Source organism: Zootoca vivipara, chromosome 12 (genome assembly GCF_965207765.1).
Source record: "Zootoca vivipara chromosome 12, rZooViv2.hap1.1, whole genome shotgun sequence".
NCBI lineage: Eukaryota > Metazoa > Chordata > Lepidosauria > Squamata > Lacertidae > Zootoca > Zootoca vivipara.
This window is the reverse complement of record NC_142595.1, coordinates 39084989-39107534: the sequence shown is the minus strand read 5'-3', so window position 1 is coordinate 39107534 and position 22546 is coordinate 39084989. Positions and strand designations below refer to the sequence as shown.

The window sequence follows — 22546 nt, the reverse complement described above, 5'->3', positions numbered from 1 at the left end:
GGTGGCTGGGGCAGAAAGCTGCCACACCTAAGTGGGGGTGCCCAGTGTACAAACGTGGTCGGTCTATACTTGTTTCACTGACGCTTCTGGTGCCATTTACCATTTACCCATTACTCCCAGGATAAGCAAACCCTTCATCTGAATTTTCTCTCTGTGTGTTTGTCGCTCTCTTCTTTCCAGGTTGGCTTCTTCAAACGACAGTACAAACAGATGATAGAGGCAGGAGATGGTGAGGTGGCGGGATCCCCACAAGACAGTGGTGCTGGCCCCAGTTCTGCTGCTACTAAAGGATAGCCAAGCCCACAACCCATGCCTTCTATAGGGTGTCTTATAGTATGCCCACAATAATCAAATGGACTGAACAAGATGAGATAATTGCTCCAGAACAAACCGGTAACTGAGGTCTGCTTCATAGATTGCAGTTTCCTTAAATAGAAAGAACTTTGATGGTAGAAAATGACCGTCACATGTATCACAGTTGCTCACATGCTGAGGTATGTTGGGGGGTATTTATGTGTGCACACAGATAAATATGTACATGTGACATCGTTACAGGTGATAACCTATACAGGGGTCTCCCCACTTACATGGGGCTACATTCCCAGGTACCATGCATATACGTGAAACCATGTGTAGTGGGGAACTACATCTAAAAAGCTGAACTCCACTAAAAAGCCACCAAAATTGCTCCCTCCAAACCTCCTTTCTCAAACTCCAATTCTCCAAGGCCTCAAAGATCAGTGCAAGGGCTTATGGAATTACTAGCCATTTCCCCACTATTTTCGTGCTATTTTTGCAGTTTTTCTGTTCTTTTTGTGCCATTTTTGCCCTGTTCACACATTTTTTGCAGTTTAGATTAACTTATTTAATTCTTTCCCAATGCTTCACATGTTCATGCGCAAGTCAAACATGCATAAGTGGAGAAATGCCTGTACCAGGAATTGGCAACTTGTGGTCCTCTAGCTGTTCCCTCCCATCAGCCAGCATGCTCAATTGACAGGGATGATGGGAGTTGGAGTCTAACGCCAGGTGGAGGACCACAGGTTCCCCACTCCTGACATACACACACTCCTACATAAAAGTGCTTTTTATGCAGGAAAATATGCCTATCATGGCTTTGAAAGCTAGGGATCATGGCTTCTAATCCCTGTGTCTATGGGCTGGTGAAGTTCAGTCATATGTTGCAGAAGTGTGAGAAAGATTGCCTTATTTTTGTAGCACATCCAGCAATACACATGTGGTAAAATGTTATTGTCCTTATAAATGTAGCAGACTGAAAAGAATGTGAGCAGCAGCATCTTAGCTGTTAGAAGGGAGACTGAACCAAATTTATGTGGTCAAGGGGTGAGGCATAAGTGTCTTGCACAGTTCCTTCTCAATCTTCCATAGCAATTATTCACTGGTCCCTGCCCTTGTACTCCAGATATAACTATCTCTATCCCCAATTTCTCCCAGCTTTTGCAAAAAGAAAGTGGAGAGGTTTTGAATAAATGGATCATGGAAGAAAAAAAGGGGGGGGGGCAAATATCTGCAAATGCACTTATAAATCAATCCTGGCCCTGGGTTTTAATATCTCAGGCACAGCATTTAAATTAAATGCTTTTAGGTGAAATGTTGGATTTTTCTGCCTGGGGACCATGTTCCAGCACTGGAGATAATGTATCAGATTGTTCCTTCTGCAGCTTAATCTGCTGTGCAAACAGTTGCTGCCTGAAGAAGTCTCGTGGTTGTTTCTTTAATTCACAGTTATGCTGTATCTTGGACTTGGTATGTGGATATAAATTTATAACTATCAACATTAAAAAAAAAATTACATGATGCAAATTTGAGCAAAATACACATGAAGTCATCCAGGTCTTTAGTAACTGTAAACATAGGAAGCATGGCAATGCAAGTAAGATCAGGTGCAATCCTGACAGATTTTTCACTGTTAATTGGCTATCAGGACTTCTTTGGGCGTGGGGCTGAACATCTCTAGGCTAACCTCAGCAGCCCTGGGTGAAAGCTATCAGCTAATGCACTAGGCATCAATTGTTTCCCAGCTGACCCCTTTTCCCTCCCTGAAAATATGGCAGAAGAACAACACACACACACCACATTCCCCCAAACTGCCTCCAATACAATACAATTTGAAATACCAAGAAAGTGCTTCATCCATCAAAATGTGATTTTATTATCCCTGGAAGCCTGTCTCAAAGCAGTAATAAAGTTATACAGGGGTATATCCCTCCCTGTCCCCCGTAAGAGAGAATGGCAGTGGTTCAGTGGTGGCTGCCTCCTTCATAACCTGTTGGCAGTGGGTTGGTGTGAGGGTTATGAAAGAAGCTGTGATTTCCATCACCCCAGGGGAAAGGCTGAAAAAGAAGGAGAGAGAAAGAAAACTGAGGGCTAGATTGCCAGTACCCCCCTTCCATCTATTTATTTTTTAAATTGCATACCCCTTAATATAATTAAGACAATCATTACAATGATATTTTTAAAGCAGCTAGTATAGTATGATGTAAAATAGCAGACAATTAAAAAATCAAACTCAGCTGACATTTTAAAAGACTAAACAATAATTCACATGGTGTCCTTTGAGTATCAATATCCCAAGCCACATAGCTTGACCTGTTTTGGAAAATGATGCTCCCTAATACATTATCAGAACTCTCTTGCTTAATTCTTACCTTTGTTCGGAGGCGCAGGTGTTGATATGGAATGAACTCAGGTGGTTCATGTGGGTGATTTGCTTGTTGCAGGTAGACATTCAACATGCAGACACCCACTCCAGGAAGTGCCACCACAAAGGACAAGATTTTCCATGTTCGCACTGCATCACAAATAGGAGAGACAGGATAATCCCAAATGCAGAGTATAAACTGCAGCAGGTGGCATTGGTGTGGTGTTGTGGCATCCACTTCCTTGGAGCAACACAGTGCCTCCTTGTGTTATCCTGAGCCACTGGCACATTTTGATTCTCAGGGGCAAGTACCCTCTGCCCAGTACCTACTCTATGATCTGCTGTTGCACAGTGCCCTCTAACAGACAAATAAGGTCATTCTCAAGGTCCATTTCACTGCTGTCCTTATTTTGTGGAAAACAGATCAGATACCAAAACACTGGCATCTTTCCAAGAGCACAAACCCAGAGGGAAACCGTACATTTCAGTTAATTGGCTGGGGGGTGGGGGTGTAGAGAAAGGGGCACTTATAGAACTGGATAGTGGAAGAAGCCGTCACTTTAATATGTACCCTGTTTCTCATATTTTAAGACATACCCATAAAATAAGCCATAGCAGGATTTTTAAGCATTTAAGGAATATAAGCCATACCCCGAAAATAAGACATAGTGATAGGCGCAGCAGCAATGCCGGTCACGGCATGAGGAGGAGGAAAAAAATAAGACATCCCTTGAAAATAAGCCATAGTGTGTTTTTTTGAGGAAAAAATAAATATAAGACGTGTCTTATAATATGAGAAACACGGTACTTAGCTTCCTAGGACAGACACTTCTCCAAACCTCATAGGGACCCCATTCCAAAAGGCATATACTTATACATAATACCTTTCATAGTGTCCCAATAACAGATTATTAAAGGAAGCAAAGGTCTTTTGAAACAAAAAATTGGGCAAGGGACAGGCAAGTGGAAGCAAGGAGCAAATTAAATCTCAGGCATCATTTATGTTCCCCAAGTTAAAATAAAGTTTCTTAAAATTAATTTTTAAAAGCGTACACTTTCCCCTGAACCATTAAGGTAAAGAAAGAATAAATAGGTAGCAATCATGACCTAAGAACAGTGGTGCTGCTCAACATTTTTTTCAGTAATCATTTATGCTATTGGCCTTGTCTCTTACTGAATTCACTTACCACCTGACCCATCACCATGGTGCCCACTAGCAGCTGCTGTGGCAAGATTTCGTCCCTGCGCCACCAGTCGTGTGGCCCTCCACCAGGGAATCATGTGTGAAGCCAAGGATGTCCAAGGTTGTCGACAAGAGAGGTCTCTCCTCGTCGTGCTGGTTGGTGTCTCTTCACTTTCCTGTTTAAGGCCTTCCTGCACACTCCCTACACCACAGCCCTCTCTTCCCCTTTGCCAGACCTGACAGTTATGCCCATCTGACCATGCTTGGCCAATCAATCTGAGAGACAAACATAGCCCAACTTGAATATTATCCAGGAAGGCCGTCAACCAACACATGTTTAAAGACCAAGGTCTCAATACCCTTGGCTTGAGGCCCAGGAACCAACCAACCTCTTCTCCCCACCCTTGGATTCCTGGGGTCTATTTATAGCTATACTCAAAGCAAATACAGAATGCCCAGTCTTCAGAGGGTGTTTAGCACGGAATACTCTAGTTGTATTAATAAGATAAGAATGGAGCTACTAGGACACATTGTAAGTAACATATGACAAAGTATGTGCTGAAAATTAACTTAAGTTTTATATCAAATTGAAATTTGATGTTTGAGATAATATGACATTTTTTGCAGAATTCTGACATGTTTCCCCAAACACTGTTACTTCCATCTAGGCTGATTGAGCATGGGCTCCCTCGCTTTTATGTTTCTGCTCCTTTGACAGATTTGTTTTCCTACCATGCTTTGCTTTTAGTTGACCATCAGAGCCTAGCTCTCCCTTTTTCTAAACCTTTAAGAACCCAGACTTATCCTATTCCTGCCTTCAGATCTCTCTTACTGCCAACTATGTGACTTCTACATCAGTAAAGAGCATCAAGTATTGGCAGTCAGATCCAGTGCATATTACACAGCTATGTGACATCATGAGATGCAAAGGTGCAACATTGCCAGGAGCTGGAGTTCAGAGCAGGTCAGCAGTAAAACACCTGGGATTAGTGAAGGTAACACTTTATTCAAAGAAACCAAAACAGCTCAGACCCAGTGATTACAGCAACTCTTCCCAATGGCCTCCCACCACTCCTCTGCATCTAGCCAGCACATGACAAACATGCAGTGACATCCCTGCATGATGGCAACTCATCCACAACCCACCCAGTTCCAAAGAATGCCCTCCTGCTACCAAGGCACCAGCTCACACACCCCACTGTACTCCACCACCCAAGCTCTGATGATGATAATAATAATAATAATAATAATAATAATAATAATAATTTGTTATTTATTATTTATACCCCGCCCATCTGGCCGGGTTCCCCCAGCCACTCTGGGCGGCTATCCTCACTCTTTAACAAGTGACACTCTTCTGGAAATGGTCACAAGAACACAACTACTGTACTGTAAAACTAGATTCCACCATAAAACCACTGGATAATTCATCTAAATAAATGAACATTTTAAAGTAGCCAACTTTTTGTTTTAAGTGTAACCTTTAAAAAAGGAAGGAAGGAAGGCATTTGAGCTGAAACACATGGAGCCAATAAAAACAAGCATCCTTTCTACCATCTTTGAAAAATATTTCTCTACAACCTTGTAGTATAGTCCCATGGCAATATCCTCAGGTTAGTCTGTTGCAACAGAAACAAGAGTGTGTGGCATCTTGAAGACTAACACATTTATAACATAAACTTCTGTGGGCTAGAGTTTAATAAAACTGGAAATAATGGGGAGGGGGTGCTTTTCCAAGTTTGTTGTTTCTTCAAATCAGTTATTAATTACCTTATTTTAGTATTTTGAGATGCATTTCTCTTTTTCACACTGCTGAATGCTTCCATTTTGTGTAAGGTTGTCTCTAGGGGTTGACAAATCTGTCAATTTTGGTTTTTCTTCAGTTTCTTCTTTTTTACTTATAAAAATAATTTGATACTGCTATTTATAAAAAATAGAGTTGTTTACAACAATTGTACACAAAAACAATAAAATTCAAATTGTTAAATTTGCTACACTTCCATATCACTTTGCAGTATTTTTTTAAAAGACAGTCCTCATGGAAATTCATCAGCATTTTAATCCAAATTTCCCCTACTATACATTTTTGCAAGCAGTTTCCCCATATATTTTACATATTATTTAATTACTATATGCATTTTATACATGCTTTCCTATAATCCACACTTTTTTAGTCAGAAGACTGCATCACAAAGTTCGGGGAAGGGCAAATTTTGAAGGCTACCTGTGCTGTGATTCATGCATGGTTTCAGAAACTGTGAATTAGTTAGGTTCACATGAAACAGGAAACCAAACCAAATTTCTCCCTCAGCTCTAGTTGTCCACACCACTATCTCTTAGTTTTCCCCTCGAAAACCCACAGTACCAGCATAATATTTCTCAGCTTCAGATACAACCACTGCTTTCATTTGTACTGCCTAAATGAAAAAGTGCTACCAAGGACACTGAAGACTCCATTACTTCCCTTCAATAGGTTTTGGACCAAAAATTGTTTGAGAGAATCCTAGTTTGATATCCTCAGTGGCATTTTTGCAGCACAATTGAAGTCGCCTTCCAACTCTACTATCAGCCTACAGAATTAGATGTAAATTCGTGCTAGAAAACGTGGCACATTGTGCTGGGGATAAACTGTAATACTGTGGTCCTTTTTTATATCCGGTCGGCTGAAGGGGTAAAAGGAGAATCTCTCTGGTTAAGGAGAAATGTCACAATACATGATGATGGTCAAGAGCTTAGATGTCTTTTAAAGGAGGGGGAGGATTCACAGAAAATAAGGCTATCAAAGAGCTGCAATGGATGCTCTGAATCCCAGTCACTAGGGAGCAACAATGGGGGAAAATCTATTGCCTCCAAGACCTGTTTGTCTTAGAAGCATCTGGTTGACCACTGTGGGAAACTAGACATTTGGTCAGGTCCTGGAAGGCTCTTCTTATGTCCTTAAAATGGGCTTTTGAGGGTTACCTTCCCCAGATATTGAAAAGGCGCAGAGGAACAGGAGGTTTATTAGTAGACAGTGTCTTTGCTGGGAGGAGAGGTGTCTAGGTCTTGAGGGGTGGGTTGTGAGGTGGGATCTGCGGCTTCGTCACTAGCCCCAGCCTCAGTAAGCATCTGCTTATATTGGCGCTTGAAGAACCCAACCTAGAAAGAAAGAAAGGAGCAGGGAGCAAGTGAAAGAGAAGAATAATGTTACATTTCACTCTTCTAGAAATATAGTGCTTTATTTTTGAGATTGTGGCATGGAAATCACACCCTTTGATTGTAGCAGAAGCCATTTGCCTCCTACCAACCTAGGATTACCCCACTGAAGAGAGGAAAGCACTCTGAACATGCTCAAGAAGCACATCCTTTCTGTTGTCACTTCACAAACAGAAATGCAGGCATCGCCAGCCTTTTGGGACCTTTACAAATGAAAGAAATTGTCATGGGCTGCACACACACACCACAATCTACTCTATTGGCTATACTAAACTGCTGCTTTTAAGCCTAATTTCAGTGGGGGCAGGCATAGCAGACCATGTTGGAAGTAGGGAAGGCTTCTGTAGATGCCTGTGGGTGCCACATTGCTGGTTGCCACATTGTTGATTGTCCCCCAAGCTGCTGAGGCTCACTTGATTCAGTGTTAAATTGAGTAGTGTCATCAGCCCAGCCCTATGGAATGAACTTCCAATAGAAATTTGATAGGCACCTTCTATATTAATCTTTAAAGATTTGCGGAATACTTTTCTTTGCCAGCAGGCTTATGCAGACAATTAAGAAAAACATATTCTGTAAAAGTTAGTTGATGACCTGTGGTTTTCCTTTTTTTCTTTTTAAAAAGTGTGTGTACATACACACACACATTGTAAACAACCTCAATTTTTTAAAATGAAATTACAGTATAAACAAATAAATATGACACATATGTGAACCTGACATCATATGTCAGGTGGGTGTGGCTTGCTGAAAATGGCCTCACAGACCAAATTCAGAAGCCTTACAAATCCTCCCCACATCTGGATCAAGCCCTCCTTCGCTTCTCATTAGACTCCCCCTGCAACTCTGCCTCACCTTGTAGAGGACTGCAGCAATGACAGCGAGAAGGACAAGCCCAGCAATGGCACTGCCAATGATCGCAGGCAGATAGTTGTAGACTTCTATTCGTTCCACCATGGTCTGCACCTGGGTGGGAAGAAAGTGAACAGAGCCAGACTAACCAAGCCATCCTGATGTCATCCTCTAACCCAAGTGCTGGGGGGGGGGGAGTGGGAGGCCAGAGGTCCAGCTGCCAGTTTTCTGCTCTTGCTCCCTCCCTCCCTTAGTCCAAGGGTAGACATCTCTGACAGAAAACCCAGGAGTTTAGACCCCAGCTATAAGCACTGGGTGATGCTGGTGCTCCCCCTGCCCTGAAAGCAGCATCATATCCTTATAGTTCAGAGTCTAAAGGCACATAAAGACTGCCAGTATTTTGCAGGAGGGATTGAAACGCATACCAAAATGTAAGGTTTGCACAACAGAAGTGGATTAAAGGGTTTTGTTGCAACAAATCCACTTCAAAAAAAATACTGGACGTTTTGTGGTTTGGCAAGTGATGGGGAACTGCATTGGAATGTGTTGGGCAAACAACTGATTACTGGGAAGATGCGTAAGCACTCCAAAAGCAAAGCACGATTAATACAGAATGAATACTTGCCATATCACAAATGTTCAGTAAAACCACTGTCTAACTCAGGTATCCCCAAACTTTGGCCCTCCAGATGTTTTGGACTACAATTCCCATCACCCCTGACCACTGGTCCTGTTAGCTAGGGATCATGGGAGTTGTAGGCCAAAACATCTGGAGGGCCGCAGTTTGGGGATGCCTGGTCTAACTCTCAAATGTTCAGTGCCTAACCACTGCATAAGCTTTGTGCAAGCAAATCAGAATGATGAATAAGCAGGTTATCTGAGGGAGTCCTAAAATCAACTAAGTGCACCACTGCCCCTCCCCCCATTACCTGGGCCTGTGCAAAGCCTTCCTTCTGTGTGTATTTTTTCTCATCATAGGAAATCTGTGCCATGCTCACCAAGACAACTTTCTTCTGCTGGATCTGGGGAAGAGAGATCAATTCCTTCTGAGAGAGGGGAATCCCTTGTCAGGTACTGACAAGTTGCTGACTAGCAGAGCAAATTAACATTTTGCAGGTCACAAAAAGTTTTTGTTTTGTTTTTGTTTTTTTAAAAACCCTCAATATAATACCCATCAGTGGCAACCTCTATACCTGAGATGCCCACTGGAAACCGACATCCCCCTTGATCCTGAATTCCAGCGGTTCCCTTGTCTTCAGTGACAAAATGTCACAACGGATTATCTTGCAGGAGGCTACAGAGCAGTCCTGGGGAAGGTGGAAAGATAAGCTGGAGTGAGCAAGGCCAAAGGGAAAACTCACTGCTGAGCAGAGATATCTTCAGTCAGCATGCATCATGGCAATTCAACATCCTGAAAACATCTACTTTCTTTTGATTAAAGAAGTTTCTAGCCACCATAGTTCAGAGCAGGGGTTCCCAACAAAATTTTCTCGAGGACCCCTCATCGAGCCGCTATTGTGACAAGGACCCCCATTAATTCCTAATCCTAAATCTAATTCCTAATTCCTAATCTAATTTTTCCAGTAAGCTTAACACTGATCTTGGAAGGGTTAGGTTCAAGGGACGCCGACGATTTAGGTTCAATGGACACTGACAAGACCGGTTCGAGAGTCACTGACTTACTTGCTTGAACATCAAATGCATTATCCTCCTCTTCATCTGTAGGCCTTTGTCGTTTTAATGAACCACTTTTTAACCAACGGTCCATTTTTAACTACCACGCGAACTGTAGCTTCCGCGAAAAACACCGCTTTGTTTACAAACACTACTGTTTTGCAAAGAGGCAGCGCGCGACAGGGTACCTGCGCAGTAGCGCACAAATGAAGCCGACGCGCGCAAAGTATCTTGGGGAGGTGAGCGTTAGTAGAATGCGCACGCTGCCTCTTTGCAAAACAGTAGTGTTTGTAAAGCGCCACCTAACGGCATACAGCAAAACTACTGCCTCTATCTAATTCTAGTTTTGCGCTAGACTCTGCTCATGCAGGAAGTGGCAAAAACAAAAAAATCTGTTATCATACGAAATAAATTTAAGATATTTTTTATTCTAATAGCATCTTGCGGTCCCCTCTGGCATAGCTCGCGGACCACCTGTTGGGAACCAGTGGTTCAGAGGATGGTCTCTGCTGTTATTATAATATGCTTCTTTAATCCCATTCTTCCTCCAAGGAGTTGACTCCCCACTCCTGTTATCATCCCAACAGTTCTGTGAGGCAGGTTAGACTGAGAGAGAGTAGCTGGCCCAAGATCATTCAGAAAGTTTCATGGCTGAGTGAGGATCTGAACCCAGACTTCCCTAGTCAAACACATCTAAACACAACATCACACTAGCTCTAGATAGCTAGGAGCTTCAGGTCCTGCTTTTGGGCTTTCCACAGGCATTCTACTTTGAGAACAGGATGCTGGATTGAAGGGGCCAGTGATCTGATCTGGCAGGGCTCTTCTTGTGTTCCTTTACATACAGTACAAGGGATGTAGGTGATCCTGGAGAGAGGCTGCAGTATGCTAAACTCACCAGAAGGGGGAGGTCCTTTGTCACTGGGAAATCTTTGGTGCCAGCACTTTCTCTCTCCAAGACACACTTGGCAAACTGAGACTGTGGGAAAAGAGACAGTTTAAATCAGGGTTCAGCAAACGTTTTTGGCAGGGGGCCAGTCCACAGTCCCTCAGACCTTGTGGGAGGCCGGACTATATTTTGAAGAAGAAAAATGAACGAATTCTTATGCCCCACAAATAACCCAGAGAATTATTTTAAATAAAAGGACACATTCTACTCATGTAAAAACACCAGGCAGGCCCCACAAATAACCCTGAGATGCATTTTAAATAAAAGGACACATTCTACTCATGTAAAAACATGCTGATTCACGGACCATCTGCAGGCTGGATTTAGAAGGTGATTGGGCCACATCCCCTGGGCCTTAGTTTGGGGACCCCTGGTTTAATCAACCTTCCTTCTTGGAGGTCCTAGGTTCAAGCCAAACCCACATCTGGCAGGCTGGGAGTAGGATATGGCATGCTTTTAATCTGTGGTTCCTATTTCCCCAACAAGATAAATAGATGAGCAGAGGCACTTTGTTAGAGATTGGGGTTACAGTACACATTGGGGTGGTTAGAGAATGAGCAGAAAATTATACCTGGGAAGAGACAACCTGAGACACATTCCACACCTCGATCCCTTTCAGTTTTACAGGGATCTGAAATGTCACAGAGATGGGGACATTTCGTTGACGGAGATTTTTCACCTGAAAGTGAAATAGACACTGTTCATGGCAGACAGAACACATCATGGGTCCTGGGTATCTTCTTCCACCCCACTCAGTACCATCTGAAACCTGGGCAGTGCCCAGCTCCCCCCAGTTCTCCCTATGGCCCCATCAGGCACAGGCACCTTGGGTCAACCCATGGACCACAACAGATCCAGTCCCAAATTAGTTTGGGAGTGGGGTTAAAGCTTAATTAGGTGTTAGAAAACTAATTAAACATATGGCCAACAGGGGGGAGGGCCCAGTGCCCTTTTCCAAGCAGCTTCTCCAGAGTGAATTCTCAGTACCCCAACCAAAGTCATTTCCAGGTAATCTGTTTATTGAGCATTCATCCTGACTGGTTTGCACAAAGTCTGATTTGGGGATGGAGCAGGTTTGTTGCACAAGAACCCCAAATCAACTTTCATTAAGCAACTTGAATTTTCCAGTATATGACTGAATTTCACTCAAAAAAGGGACAGACCAGAAGCACTTCAAACTACAATGCCCTGGATTCTTATGGCAAGCTAAACAAATATAAAACTAATATAAGTCTACAGAAATCCTGGCTTCAAGTAACCTCACTTTTAAAGCGTTTGTTGAGACCTCATTCTTGCCCATCATTCCTTTATTATCCTCTCCTTGCCTGTACCATTTTCCTCTTCCTGCCAACCACCAGCCACCCTTTGCCATCCCCTTTGCCCTTCACCTCATATCGATGTTCCACATTCTTGCTTGCATCCTCTTGGCCAGCTGTGAAGTTAATGTACTTGGTTGACTCCTCAATGCTGTGAAGATGAAAGAGAAATGAACATCTGTGAGAAAGGGGACCGGGCTAGGATGGTGATGGGAAAGTGAGATCTCAGAGGTAACATCCTTGTGACTAGGAATCAGGGTTAGCTCTGTGAGAGGGCACTCTACAAGCACTGCTTTACCCCTGAAACATCCATAGTTACTTACGCTGTGACAATGATATACACAGCATATTTGACAGGCAACTCCGCTTCGTGAACCATTTCCTTGGTGATGTTTCCACCGTTGTCACTGAGCAAGTGGAAGAGAACAGATATGTTAGTTTTTTGTTTAAGGGCTTTAACATCATGCACTATTCCATCATGCTCTGCTTCATACATTAGTGTTTCCATCATGTACTACATTGAGTACCACTGCTCTGTCACAATGCAGCCAGATCTGTTTCACACTCCTCTCCCTCCCCTCCAAACCCAACACGCCCTTTACATTATAAGAAACATGGGGTCCACATTAGGCCACATAAAGCTGCAAAACTGTGAACATCACCTGTTGGCACTGGCCATGATCCGCAGTGTGTCCCCTAGATCAGCATCTGGGGAGATGTCAAATGTGGCAATGAAGATAACCTGCAATACACCAACATATGGAGACTGATATGATTTCTTATTTCTACATGTGAAGGTTTATATGTATGGAGGGCTTTCCTTAGAGAAGGTAGTCTATACCTGGACTGCCCTTAACACATGAACCTGCAATACTTTGAGTAAGACCACTGACACATCTAGGCTAGTCTTGCCTACTCTGGCTGGCAGCAGCTTCTGAGGGGGGGATTTATTCCCCTATCCTGCTGCCAGCATGGTGTAGTGGTTAGAGTGCTGGACTAGGACCTGACAGACCAGAGGTCAAATCCCCACTCAGCCATAAGGCTGGAAGAGAAGTGATTGCCCAGTGGGCTTCATGGCTGAGTGGGGATTTGACCTCTGGTCTCTCAGGTCCTAGTCCAGCACTCTATCCACTACAGCATGGGGATTTGACCTTTACAGGATTGTTGTGAGGATAAATCAAGAAGGGGAGAAGTGTGCATGGCACCTTGACCTCTTTGGAGATAAAAGGTGGAATATACCGATAACCACCACCACCACCACCATAATAATAATAATAATAATAATAATAATGCTGAAGATTGAACCTATGACTCGGCGTACTACTCATGCTGTTCTATGGCCTTCATTTGCCTCTACTTTTTTGCAAAGCAGCAGTAAGTTTTATTTATTGGATCTGATCTGCAGGTTGGAGGGTTTGTTGGAGGGGTAGCAATATTGTGTTAAATATACTTCTTTTTCCCCTTATTTTTTGGGGGGAGCAATTATTAAAATCATCTTCAATAACATTTCAATCTCTCTTTTAAGAGAATCAGGCCATTCTTTCCACATTGAACACAAAAACAACTCCCTGCACATAGACTAGTGCATCAGATAAAGGTAAAGAACCCCTGGGCGGTTAAGCCCAGTCAAATTTGACTATGAGGTGCGGCGCTCAACTCTGCTTTCAGGCTGAGGGAGTCAGCATTTGTCCGCTGACAGGTGGTTAGGCAACAACCCTTTCCTTTAACATGCTAACTTTCCACAGGCAGTTGAGTTTAGACTTAGAGGGAGCATTTAATCATGCAATGTCCTCTGAAATGCTACAATTCCAGAAGGACACCTGTTTTGTTGTTGTTTCTTTCTCTGAATATGACAGTTAGCCCTAAGGTAGCACTTATGAACACATCTTGTGTCAATGAATTCAAAGAATATAATATACCTTTGCTCTACTGTAGAAAATTGGGTGATTGACATTGCAGGTGGTGTTCCTGCTGACATCTTCTTCAGACGCAGTAACTGAATGGCACTTAATGCTCACGACCCTCCTGCTGGGCTGAGAAAGGGTGGGGAATTCATCGTTTATGAATGGATCAAGACAATAATTCCCAAGCAGCCCCCATCCCTCCACCTGCTCACTGTCCCTGCTCTTCTCCATGCCTGCATCCCTCCTGCTCCACTCACCTGTGGTAAAGTAACCTTGCGGTAGGATAACCCTGCAGGGTAGAAAAAGCCCAGTGTGGTGCTGTAAGAGTCTTCTCCATGATTCTGGATGAAAGCTGTTACATTGAACTCACCAGTCAGACCTACAACTACAATGTCCAGGCTGTGTGTAGAAAAGAGGGGTGTGTGCAGGATTAGAGGTCTCAGACACATAGAGATTTTCAAATATCCAAGAGATTTAGACTCCTCCTAGAGACCCTGAAAACCCAGATGACCTATTGATTCAGCATTCATCCTGCTTTGCTCACACAAAGATGTGATGGTGGTTCCCCTATATCTGATCTCTTTTGCACATTAGTTCCAATCTGTTTGTAGGGAGGTTATACAACAATGGCACTGATTCTGAATTCATCCCTGATTTGTTTGGGGGGCATGCATTAATGTTTGCAAACACCAAATATTTAGCAAACATACTAAATGCTTCATCTCATCCAACTTCATGGGCACTGATTTATTTTCTTAGAATTTCTGAGCAATCCTGGGTACAAGGTCGTCAGTTACAGGAAAGCATTCATAAAGGTGAATCTGATCAGAACAATGTGAAAGTGGGTGTGAAAGTTGGGTTAAAATCAACCTGGTAATGTTAAGGCAGAATATAAATCCAGTGACTGACTAGAGAAATAACCCATTCATCGGTGAGAAATGGCAGATCTGTGTATCCTGGAATTGTTGGGGGGGTATCCCTATCACAATGACAAAACCATGAGACAGAGAATTTCATTTTTTTGGAGCCCTGATGCTCAGATAAACTAGATATGTTGAAGATAATGGAGAGGCAAAACAGAAACAGAGAGAGCAAATATTTTCCTACCCTGAGAAATTAAATGAGGCTTCTAAACAGTCTTCACATTTCCCATCCGTGCCACAGTTTTTCTCAAAGTGGAGCTGTAAAAGTGTGCAGGTCACAACATTTTACTTTTGTAGGCACAGAAATTTTTAGCAGAGAGAAGAATTAAGCTCCAAATACTAATGATGGAACCCAGTTCCTTGATGGATGACCTCTACTCAGGTCCAGCTAAGCCTTTCCCCCTCCTGTGTTTCACCCCCACAATCACCACCTCTTTTACATTGTTCATTTACACATGACAAACCATATGTAGTTGCACAATAGGTCAAGGCCACAAGGTTGTCTAGATGAGGGTGTCAGTGGCACCTAGGAGCAGTAAGCAGGGGGAAGGCGCCACGAGGACCATAATATAGTGGGCTCACTCAACAAGTAGCAGGGATATGCAAATTGGTCTTTCAGATTCTCATTTTTCCAATCAAAAGTTCAGTTCTTCATATTTCCTGTTTGTTTGCCTGTTTGCCTGTTTGTTTTTTAAAGTCCCTTTGTTTGCCTGTTTGTTTTTTAAAGTCCCTGTGAAAAAACTCATCAGCATTTTAGTGTGAATTTTTCCTAATATACAAATTAATGCAAACAATTTCCCCTAATGTAACACAGGCTTATATGTTATTTTCACAAATCAATGGATTTTTATGCTTCCTTTACCCAAGTATTTGCATTTTTTTGAAAAAACAAAACAAAACAAAACATGGCTGGAGAACTACCTGGAAAATCTGGAGAAGTGTGGAATTTTGCAGGATGACTATGTTTCCATTCATGAATTGTTACAGAAAGTGTGAATTAGGCAGATTTGCCTTTCAATGCAAACAGAACTGAATTTCTTCCCCATCCTTAACTACCGGTAGGAATCCTGCTATAATGTTGCTGGCTCTCATTTTGTAATAAAAAGACTTGGGGCTGAATTACTCACCAGTGCTGTGTGGTTCTTTTCTGAGTCTTTGCTCAGGATGGGCTGTAGTTTGCGGGCATTAGCGATGGGCTTCCCTACGAGGCTGAAATTGAGTCGCAACGTGACAGGCGTCAGAGTATCCTCAATGCAGATCTAAAAGATTGGAGCACAGAAAGAGACTTCTTTAGAATGCATACTGAGTGTAGAATGCATACACTCTGCACAAAAATTAAGTTTCCGCATGCTAAAAGTGAGTTTTCTCTTTTCACTGCATGATAATATCAGGGAAGGTCTATTTTACATATTGTTTCTGAACCAAAAAGATGTTTCCGAGATAGTCAAAGGGATGCTACAAATACTTCACTTTCCCCACCAGCCCTTTCCCCCCTGAAAAAGGAACAGAACTGAAAATAACTGATTTCTCAAATCTTTACATTTCTGTGTGGCTTTCCTGCAAGCCAGCAGAACACTGCACCAGCAATACACTTATAAAGTGTGTGCCTCCCCAAAAGAAAATAAACATGCAATTCCAGTACAGCACTGATATGTGGCTATATAGTAATAGATACAAGCCATAAGAGTCTGCCAAGAAATGAGGAATGTAGGATGCTCTTGGCCACATTTACAATCTGTTCCCAATCTAGTGGCAAAACGAATCAGAAGAACTACTGTATCAGGCTCATCTAGTCCAACTTCTCACAGGGGCCAGGGCCCTCTAGGGGTAGGCTGGGTGGTGCACGACGCCAGGGCGCTGGCCTGGCAGGGGGGCGCCCGCCCACCAGCCACAGCAAGAAACGGGGCGGAGCAGGGGCGCTGGAGCGATCTCCGCACCATGGCGCCAGGGCGCCCAACATGCTTGAGACGGCCCTGAAAGGGGCTAATCAAATGACTATGGGAAGCTCAAAAGCAGGAGGACCCATGTACAACAATGCTCTCCCCACTCACAATTCCCATATAGATTGGAGATGAAGGACAGAGCCTCTCAAATTTAAGACACTTTCTCCAGACAATCTGTTTATTGAGCGTTCATCCTCATTGGTTTGCACAAAGTCTGTGGTAAGATTATATGATGTTGGTTGTTTATGGATAATCCATTCCAACTTGTTTGCAGGGAGATTGTATGACGTCACATCAAACAAGTGTTATTCCACACTTTCCATCACATTTCCCCATTACTACCCTTTTTTAAACAAGCGAGTCTGTTGTGCAAGGGTGCCAAATCCACTTTAACTGTGCAACTTGAATTTGCCAGGGTGCACCTAACTCCCACCTGCAAAGTAGCAAAATAGCGGATGGTCTGGACCCCCCCCCCCCCCCGCATATTGCACCTCAGATATCTAAGGGAAGTAATGCTGTGCATAAGGCCAAACTTACAGGCAACTCAATTGGGTGGTTCTGGCATTTATTCTCAAGGCCTATCTGAATGTTTGTAGTCAGGACTGATTTAGAGCTGAAGGTGGCTCGAACCTTTGTTCTCTCATGGTCTAGGGTCAAAGTGTAGTACAGGTCACTAGAGATTTCACCTGAGAAAGAGAAATAAGAGGGGGGTTGTGGTTGGCATGAGAAAAGAAACTAGGAAGAAGTTGGGAGGCCAGACCTGAGGGCAGAATGTGGCCCTCCACGCCTCTCTATCTGGCCCTCGGAATATTGCAAGCTACAACCCCTCACTAGCAGCAGCCACAGGGCCTCCATAGTCTGCCTGCCTCCTCCCACTCAGCCGCCCACTCAAGGTACAGGATACAAGTCTCTTCCCATGTCAAGGAATCTGGGGAAGGGCAGGTTACAGAGAAATGCAGCTTCCCCCCCCCTTTTTGGACAGAGGTTCTGTATATATAAAAAGCAAGTGGAAGTCAGCAGTAAAAATTTCCCCAACACTAAAACTCCATGCTGGGGAAAGCTTCACTTATTGATTTTTGTCTTAAAGGCACAGATTCTGCCCATTGGGAGGAGAGGGCAAGGATTCCCATCCTGCCACTGGCAACTCTAGATCTTCATACAGATAAGGACATCCAGATAAGGATGGACTCAGCACTGACTGACTTGACTGTGAAGGCCAAGGAGCAGCTACCTTGAAAGTGGGGCTGGTGAGGAATACCTAGAGTTGGTGTCAGAGTCAGACTCTTTCTTGAATCTTTCCAGCAAGGGCTGGTGAGACCTAGAATTCTACGCTATGCTGAGACAGAGGAAAGGCACACCTGAGATGGGCATCTCTTAACCTTTTCAATGTGTAGACAGGCATGTGGTACAGTCCTCTGGATGAATGTGGTGGGTTGCTTGAATTCATCTCATGTCAAAAACTCCCATCACACATAAGTACATCAGGGAGAGTACTTTAGCCAAAATGGTTCAGGTTATGCAGAGAGAGCTGTACCACTTCCCAACCCATGTCCCATACAGGCTTATGCCAGAGCAAGCATTGTGGCCTCACCTAGTTTATCCTGAATAGCTTTGGCAACAGTAAAGCACACTTTTGCCATGCTGGCTTCAGCCTTGAGAGATTCCTGTTCCTGACACTGGAAGTTTGAGGTGGGGATTAAAGGAGGGAAGAACTCAATGGAGACCGACACATGTAGAACAGGACGTGTCCTGTCAGTAGGGATAGGAAAAAAATTCAGTTTGGTTAGGATTTTAATACCAACTTATCTAATTCACACCTTCCAAAGCAGTACAGGAAGCAAAGCATAGCTATCCTTCAAAATGCAGCACTTCTCTGAATTTTGAGATGCAGTTCTCCAACCAAATAATGTTGAGGGGAACTGTAATTTTAGGGGATAGCATTAGACATGCCCATTAACCTCAATGGAGTAGCACTGGCAACAACCCTTTGAATTTTGCAGGTATTGAATTTGGTACCCACTGCAATCACAGCATTCATCTAGCTCAGGCATCCCCAAACTTCGGCCCTCCAGATGTTTTGGACTACAATTCCCATCTTTCCCGACAACTGGTCCTGTTAGCTAGGGATCATGGGAGTTGTAGGCCAAAACATCTGGAGGGCCGCAGTTTGGGGATGCCTGATCTAGCTGTATTTAATAATATTTTTAAAATTATTATTCCTACTGCCATTTGCACGGCTTTTGCACTGCCATTTGATAGATTTTGTGTGTACCGTATATTCCTGTGTATAAGATGACTGGGTGTATAAGACGACCCCCCAACTTTTCCAGGTAAATATAGAGTTTGGGTTATACTTGCTGTATAAGAAATACGACCCGGCATATAAGACGACCCCCGACTTTTGAGAATATTTTCCTGGGTTAAAAAGTAGTCTTATACGCAGGAATATATTTAAAACTGTAAGTTGTGCTGATCCTCTTTATTAAGTTAGGGACTAAATTTAAACAATGAAATAAAGGAGAATATGTACTTCTATGTATAACATTTACCTCTCTACTGGGGCATCCATGGAAATGATTTTTCTCCTGTTCAGAGGAAACAGTATAAGAACAGGGAGGGGAGAGCAAGACTTTCCCCACTCCTTATTCTCACCTCATTAACAGGACCCGTCCTTGTTGTCCAACAGCAATATCCTTCAGGCCATCCCCTGTAAGGTCTGTTCCTCCACTGACAGCTTGACCAAAGTACAAAAACCCTCCAGAAAACTTCAGCCCTTCAATGCGCTGCAAAAAAAGAATGAAGGATGCAAAATGGACGGTGGCCTCAAGGCCAGACAGAGAGACTCGCAAAACACGCTTAACAGCAAATGAGGCATCAAAAGATCTGTACATATTCCCAACTGAAAGACACCCCATCAAAATATTATGCTATGCTTTTCTTTTTAAATAAAATCAAAACCTAGCTGCATTCTGGTATGGAATGGTGTGCTTCAAAAACAGACACAAACATTTCAAGTGAGTACAAATCGTCTTGAGAATTTCTCTCTTAGGTTGCTTTCACATTAGAGCCCTTGAGTGATACTGAGGCGTTGTTTTTCCACACTTAGCTGAATGTGTGGAATTGAAGAGGTCCTCCACACAGTACTATATTATTCAGCAATGCCTCCCACCCCCCACCCCGATGAAGAATCTTCTACAGTGTTTACTCTGGAGTAGTTCTCATTCTCTTAAATTCCAAGTCACAATAATAAAAACCTTTTCTTCCAGTTCAGTCCAGTTAATTTATTTCTAATGAAAGCAGGTGGAGGGTTAGTAATGAATAGCCTCTGAATTGCCCCAATGTCTTTTTCCATTCCTGAAAGGGGTGTAGAATTACTAGTTTCTTTCATATTTCTTTTCACAATAAAATTATTTATTGAAAATATTTGCGTACTATCCTCCATACTCAGGATACTTCACAGTAAGAATTTATAATAAAATGCAATTACATAATTAGAAAGACATAAAAACTCAAATATAAATAAGCAGTTACATAAATTAATTAATGCAATGATAGATGATAGATAGATAGATATAGATAGATAGATAGATATACAGTGGAACCTCGGTTTATGAACACCTCGGTTTATGAATTTTCAGTTTATGAACGCCGCGGACCCATCTGGAACGGATTAATTCACTTTCCATTACTTTTAATGGGAAAGTTCGCTTCAGTTTATGAACGCTTCAGTTTATGAACAGACTTCCGGAACCAATTACACCCATGTTTCAGTTTATGAACGCTTCAGTTTAAGTACTTCGCGGACCTGTCTGGAACGGATTAATCCACTTTCCATTACTTTCAATGGAAAAGTTCGCTTCAGTTTATGAACGGTTACTCCGCGGACAGTCTGGAACGGATTAATCCACTTTCCATTACTTTCAATGGGAAAGTTCGCTTCAGTTTATGAACGCTTCAGTTTATGAACAGACTTCCGGAACCAATTGTGTTCATAAACCGAGGTACCACTGTAATAGGCTTGCTCCAGATGCAGTTATTCTAAAAGTAGACCTACTGAAATTAATGAAACTTCATTGGGTCAGTTCTAAGTATCTAGATCTAACCCATAGAGAAATTAAAGCCTACCTCCGGTGGGAACAGAAACTGACCTAGGACCAACCCAAGTTGCTTTCAGATGAAATGTTTATTGAGCATTTATCCTAATTTGTTTGAGGGTAGGTTACACAACATCACAAGGTGGGCTTGCTTTGTAATAATGTCAAATCCACTTTAATTGCACAACCTGAATTTGTCCACATGTGATTGAACCTGACCTGCAAAACAGTTACCATCTGGAAGCACCCTAAGAGAAGCCATTCTAGTGGCAAATTTAAGAGGTTATCCTTTACCTGCAATCAGCACGAAGAAATAAAATAAACAGACCCTCCAAGAAGAAAACTTTAAATTAAAGTCAGAGGAACCATGAAAAGCCTCCATAGCACTTTCCCCACACCAGAAAGATTGGTGCTGCAGAAGTATTCCGCCCACCCACCCAGTGCTAAACACTGGATTGTATCAAATAAACAACACTGACTGGAATCTCTATAAAAACAATTTCAGAAAAAAGGACCAGTTTAGCAACTCTAGATATGCCTCTAAATGCACAAAGAACAGGAGAAATGAGGCAGTTGCATTGAGCAAGGGCCTCTTGGGAGGCAGCATAAGTAATGTAGGTCCTTTGTAGGCTGGAACTGGTATTGAGCTCACCTGGAGGTACTTGGGGTTGATAGATGTTCGTTTCCCCCCAAATATATATAAGGCTCCTACATTCTCGTTCTCCATGGGTGCCCCAATTGCCACATCCATCCATCCATCCCCGGTGATGTCACCTGTTTCTGCCATGCTGGCACCAAAGCGACTGAAAACGTGCCCTGCTTCTCCTTTCAAAGTCGTGGTACAATGAACTGTTCCTTGCTATACAGGGTAGTCAAATAAAACACTTGAGTGGGGAAGAAGAAAGGAAAACATTTCCAAGCAAGCAACCCCACCTCAAGGTCTCAATCTAATGTACTCTCCCCATCTTCTCTCCCTTACCTTAAAATGACAGACATAAACCCTTCCTCCTGTAATAGCATCATAGTACATGGGAGCTCCAACCAGCACCAAGTCCGTATCAGTGTCTTGATCAAGGTCCACAGAGCACAGCGCCGCTCCAAAATAGGAACCAACCTGTGGCATCAGACAAATGTCCCCTTGAGTTTCGCTTCTACTTTCCATTCCCAGACCTGTCTGTCGCTTATGACAACACAGCCAGCACATGGCCCTCAGCTGAGTAATCCAGCCCTTAACAGGAACAAAAAACAGTTCCCTACTTCTGGCTTCTATCTTGGAGCCACTATCATCATATCTCATTGTGGTCTCCATAGCTTCCTCACCTCCCTTCCAGGTTCAGAATCTTTCTGCACAGTCTCTCCATTCCACCACCAGTCTCCTTTGCTCTAGCCCAGCTCGGCCCATACCTGTTCTCCAATAGCCTCTGCCATCAGCTGCCACTTCCCACTCCTGGCCACTTTCTCAAAGAGAACCACTTTGCCCACGTAGTCATAGCGGGGGGCTCCCACTACAAGGCCACTTCTCCTATTGAGCAGGACAGCTTGAGAAGAATAGCCTAGAGCAGGGGTGTGCAAAAGATTGATTGGGATCTCCTGGAACATCTCTGGCTGCTTTGCAAGGGTCTCTCCCTCTCGACTACCCAGTGGCAGATCAAAACAACATTCCTCCACCTAGATAGCAAGTGACCCAAGGTCACTTCATGGCTGACTGGGATTTCAGCCGGGATTTCTGCGGCCCTGGCATGATGGGGTGGGGAGAAGGCCACAGAAGCTGGTCCATTAGGGTGAATGGGGCACTGCCCCACCAACCTCAGTCTACCCTCAGCCAGCCCCCAATCTGCCTCCTTTCTTATTTCC

At 43.2% G+C, this 22546-nt stretch overlaps 3 protein-coding genes across 10 annotated transcripts in view; 1 reads left to right on the top strand and 2 right to left on the bottom strand.

Moving 5' to 3' along the window:
• The window catches only part of LOC118094366 (integrin alpha-X-like), a 49239-nt gene extending 43398 nt beyond the window's left edge, over positions 1–5841 (top strand). For all 3 annotated transcript variants that reach the window (XM_035134686.3, XM_088655426.1, XM_088655427.1), the window contains one exon: positions 181–5841. In XM_035134686.3, coding sequence (XP_034990577.3) covers positions 181–294 — 114 coding nt within the window. In that variant the 3' untranslated portion in view covers positions 295–5841. The remainder of the gene's footprint in view (positions 1–180) is intronic.
• On the bottom strand, positions 2147–4265 carry COX6A2 (cytochrome c oxidase subunit 6A2). Its single transcript, XM_035134700.3, has 3 exons — positions 3850–4265; positions 2670–2812; positions 2147–2354 (listed from the first exon to the last, which is right to left on the bottom strand). Exons 1-3 carry the CDS (start codon positions 4178–4180, stop codon positions 2262–2264), a joined length of 567 nt encoding a protein of 188 aa, XP_034990591.3. The 5' UTR covers positions 4181–4265; the 3' UTR covers positions 2147–2261.
• The window catches only part of LOC118094367 (integrin alpha-X-like), a 30915-nt gene continuing 13200 nt past the window's right edge, over positions 4832–22546 (bottom strand). For 5 of the 6 annotated variants that reach the window (XM_088655428.1, XM_088655430.1, XM_060281711.2 and 2 more), the window contains 19 exons: positions 22097–22245; positions 21672–21806; positions 21345–21551; positions 19251–19381; positions 18190–18347; positions 17136–17284; positions 15783–15914; positions 14840–14913; positions 13990–14131; positions 13748–13861; positions 12491–12570; positions 12152–12235; positions 11901–11979; positions 11084–11191; positions 10462–10542; positions 9083–9196; positions 8819–8911; positions 7893–8003; positions 4832–6983 (listed from right to left, as the gene is read on the bottom strand). In XM_088655428.1, coding sequence (XP_088511554.1) covers positions 6849–6983; positions 7893–8003; positions 8819–8911; positions 9083–9196; positions 10462–10542; positions 11084–11191; positions 11901–11979; positions 12152–12235; positions 12491–12570; positions 13748–13861; positions 13990–14131; positions 14840–14913; positions 15783–15914; positions 17136–17284; positions 18190–18347; positions 19251–19381; positions 21345–21551; positions 21672–21806; positions 22097–22245 — 2276 coding nt within the window. In that variant the 3' untranslated portion in view covers positions 4832–6848. The remainder of the gene's footprint in view (positions 6984–7892; positions 8004–8818; positions 8912–9082; positions 9197–10461; positions 10543–11083; positions 11192–11900; positions 11980–12151; positions 12236–12490; positions 12571–13747; positions 13862–13989; positions 14132–14839; positions 14914–15782; positions 15915–17135; positions 17285–18189; positions 18348–19250; positions 19382–21344; positions 21552–21671; positions 21807–22096; positions 22246–22546) is intronic. The other variant, XM_088655429.1, reaches the window with a different exon arrangement.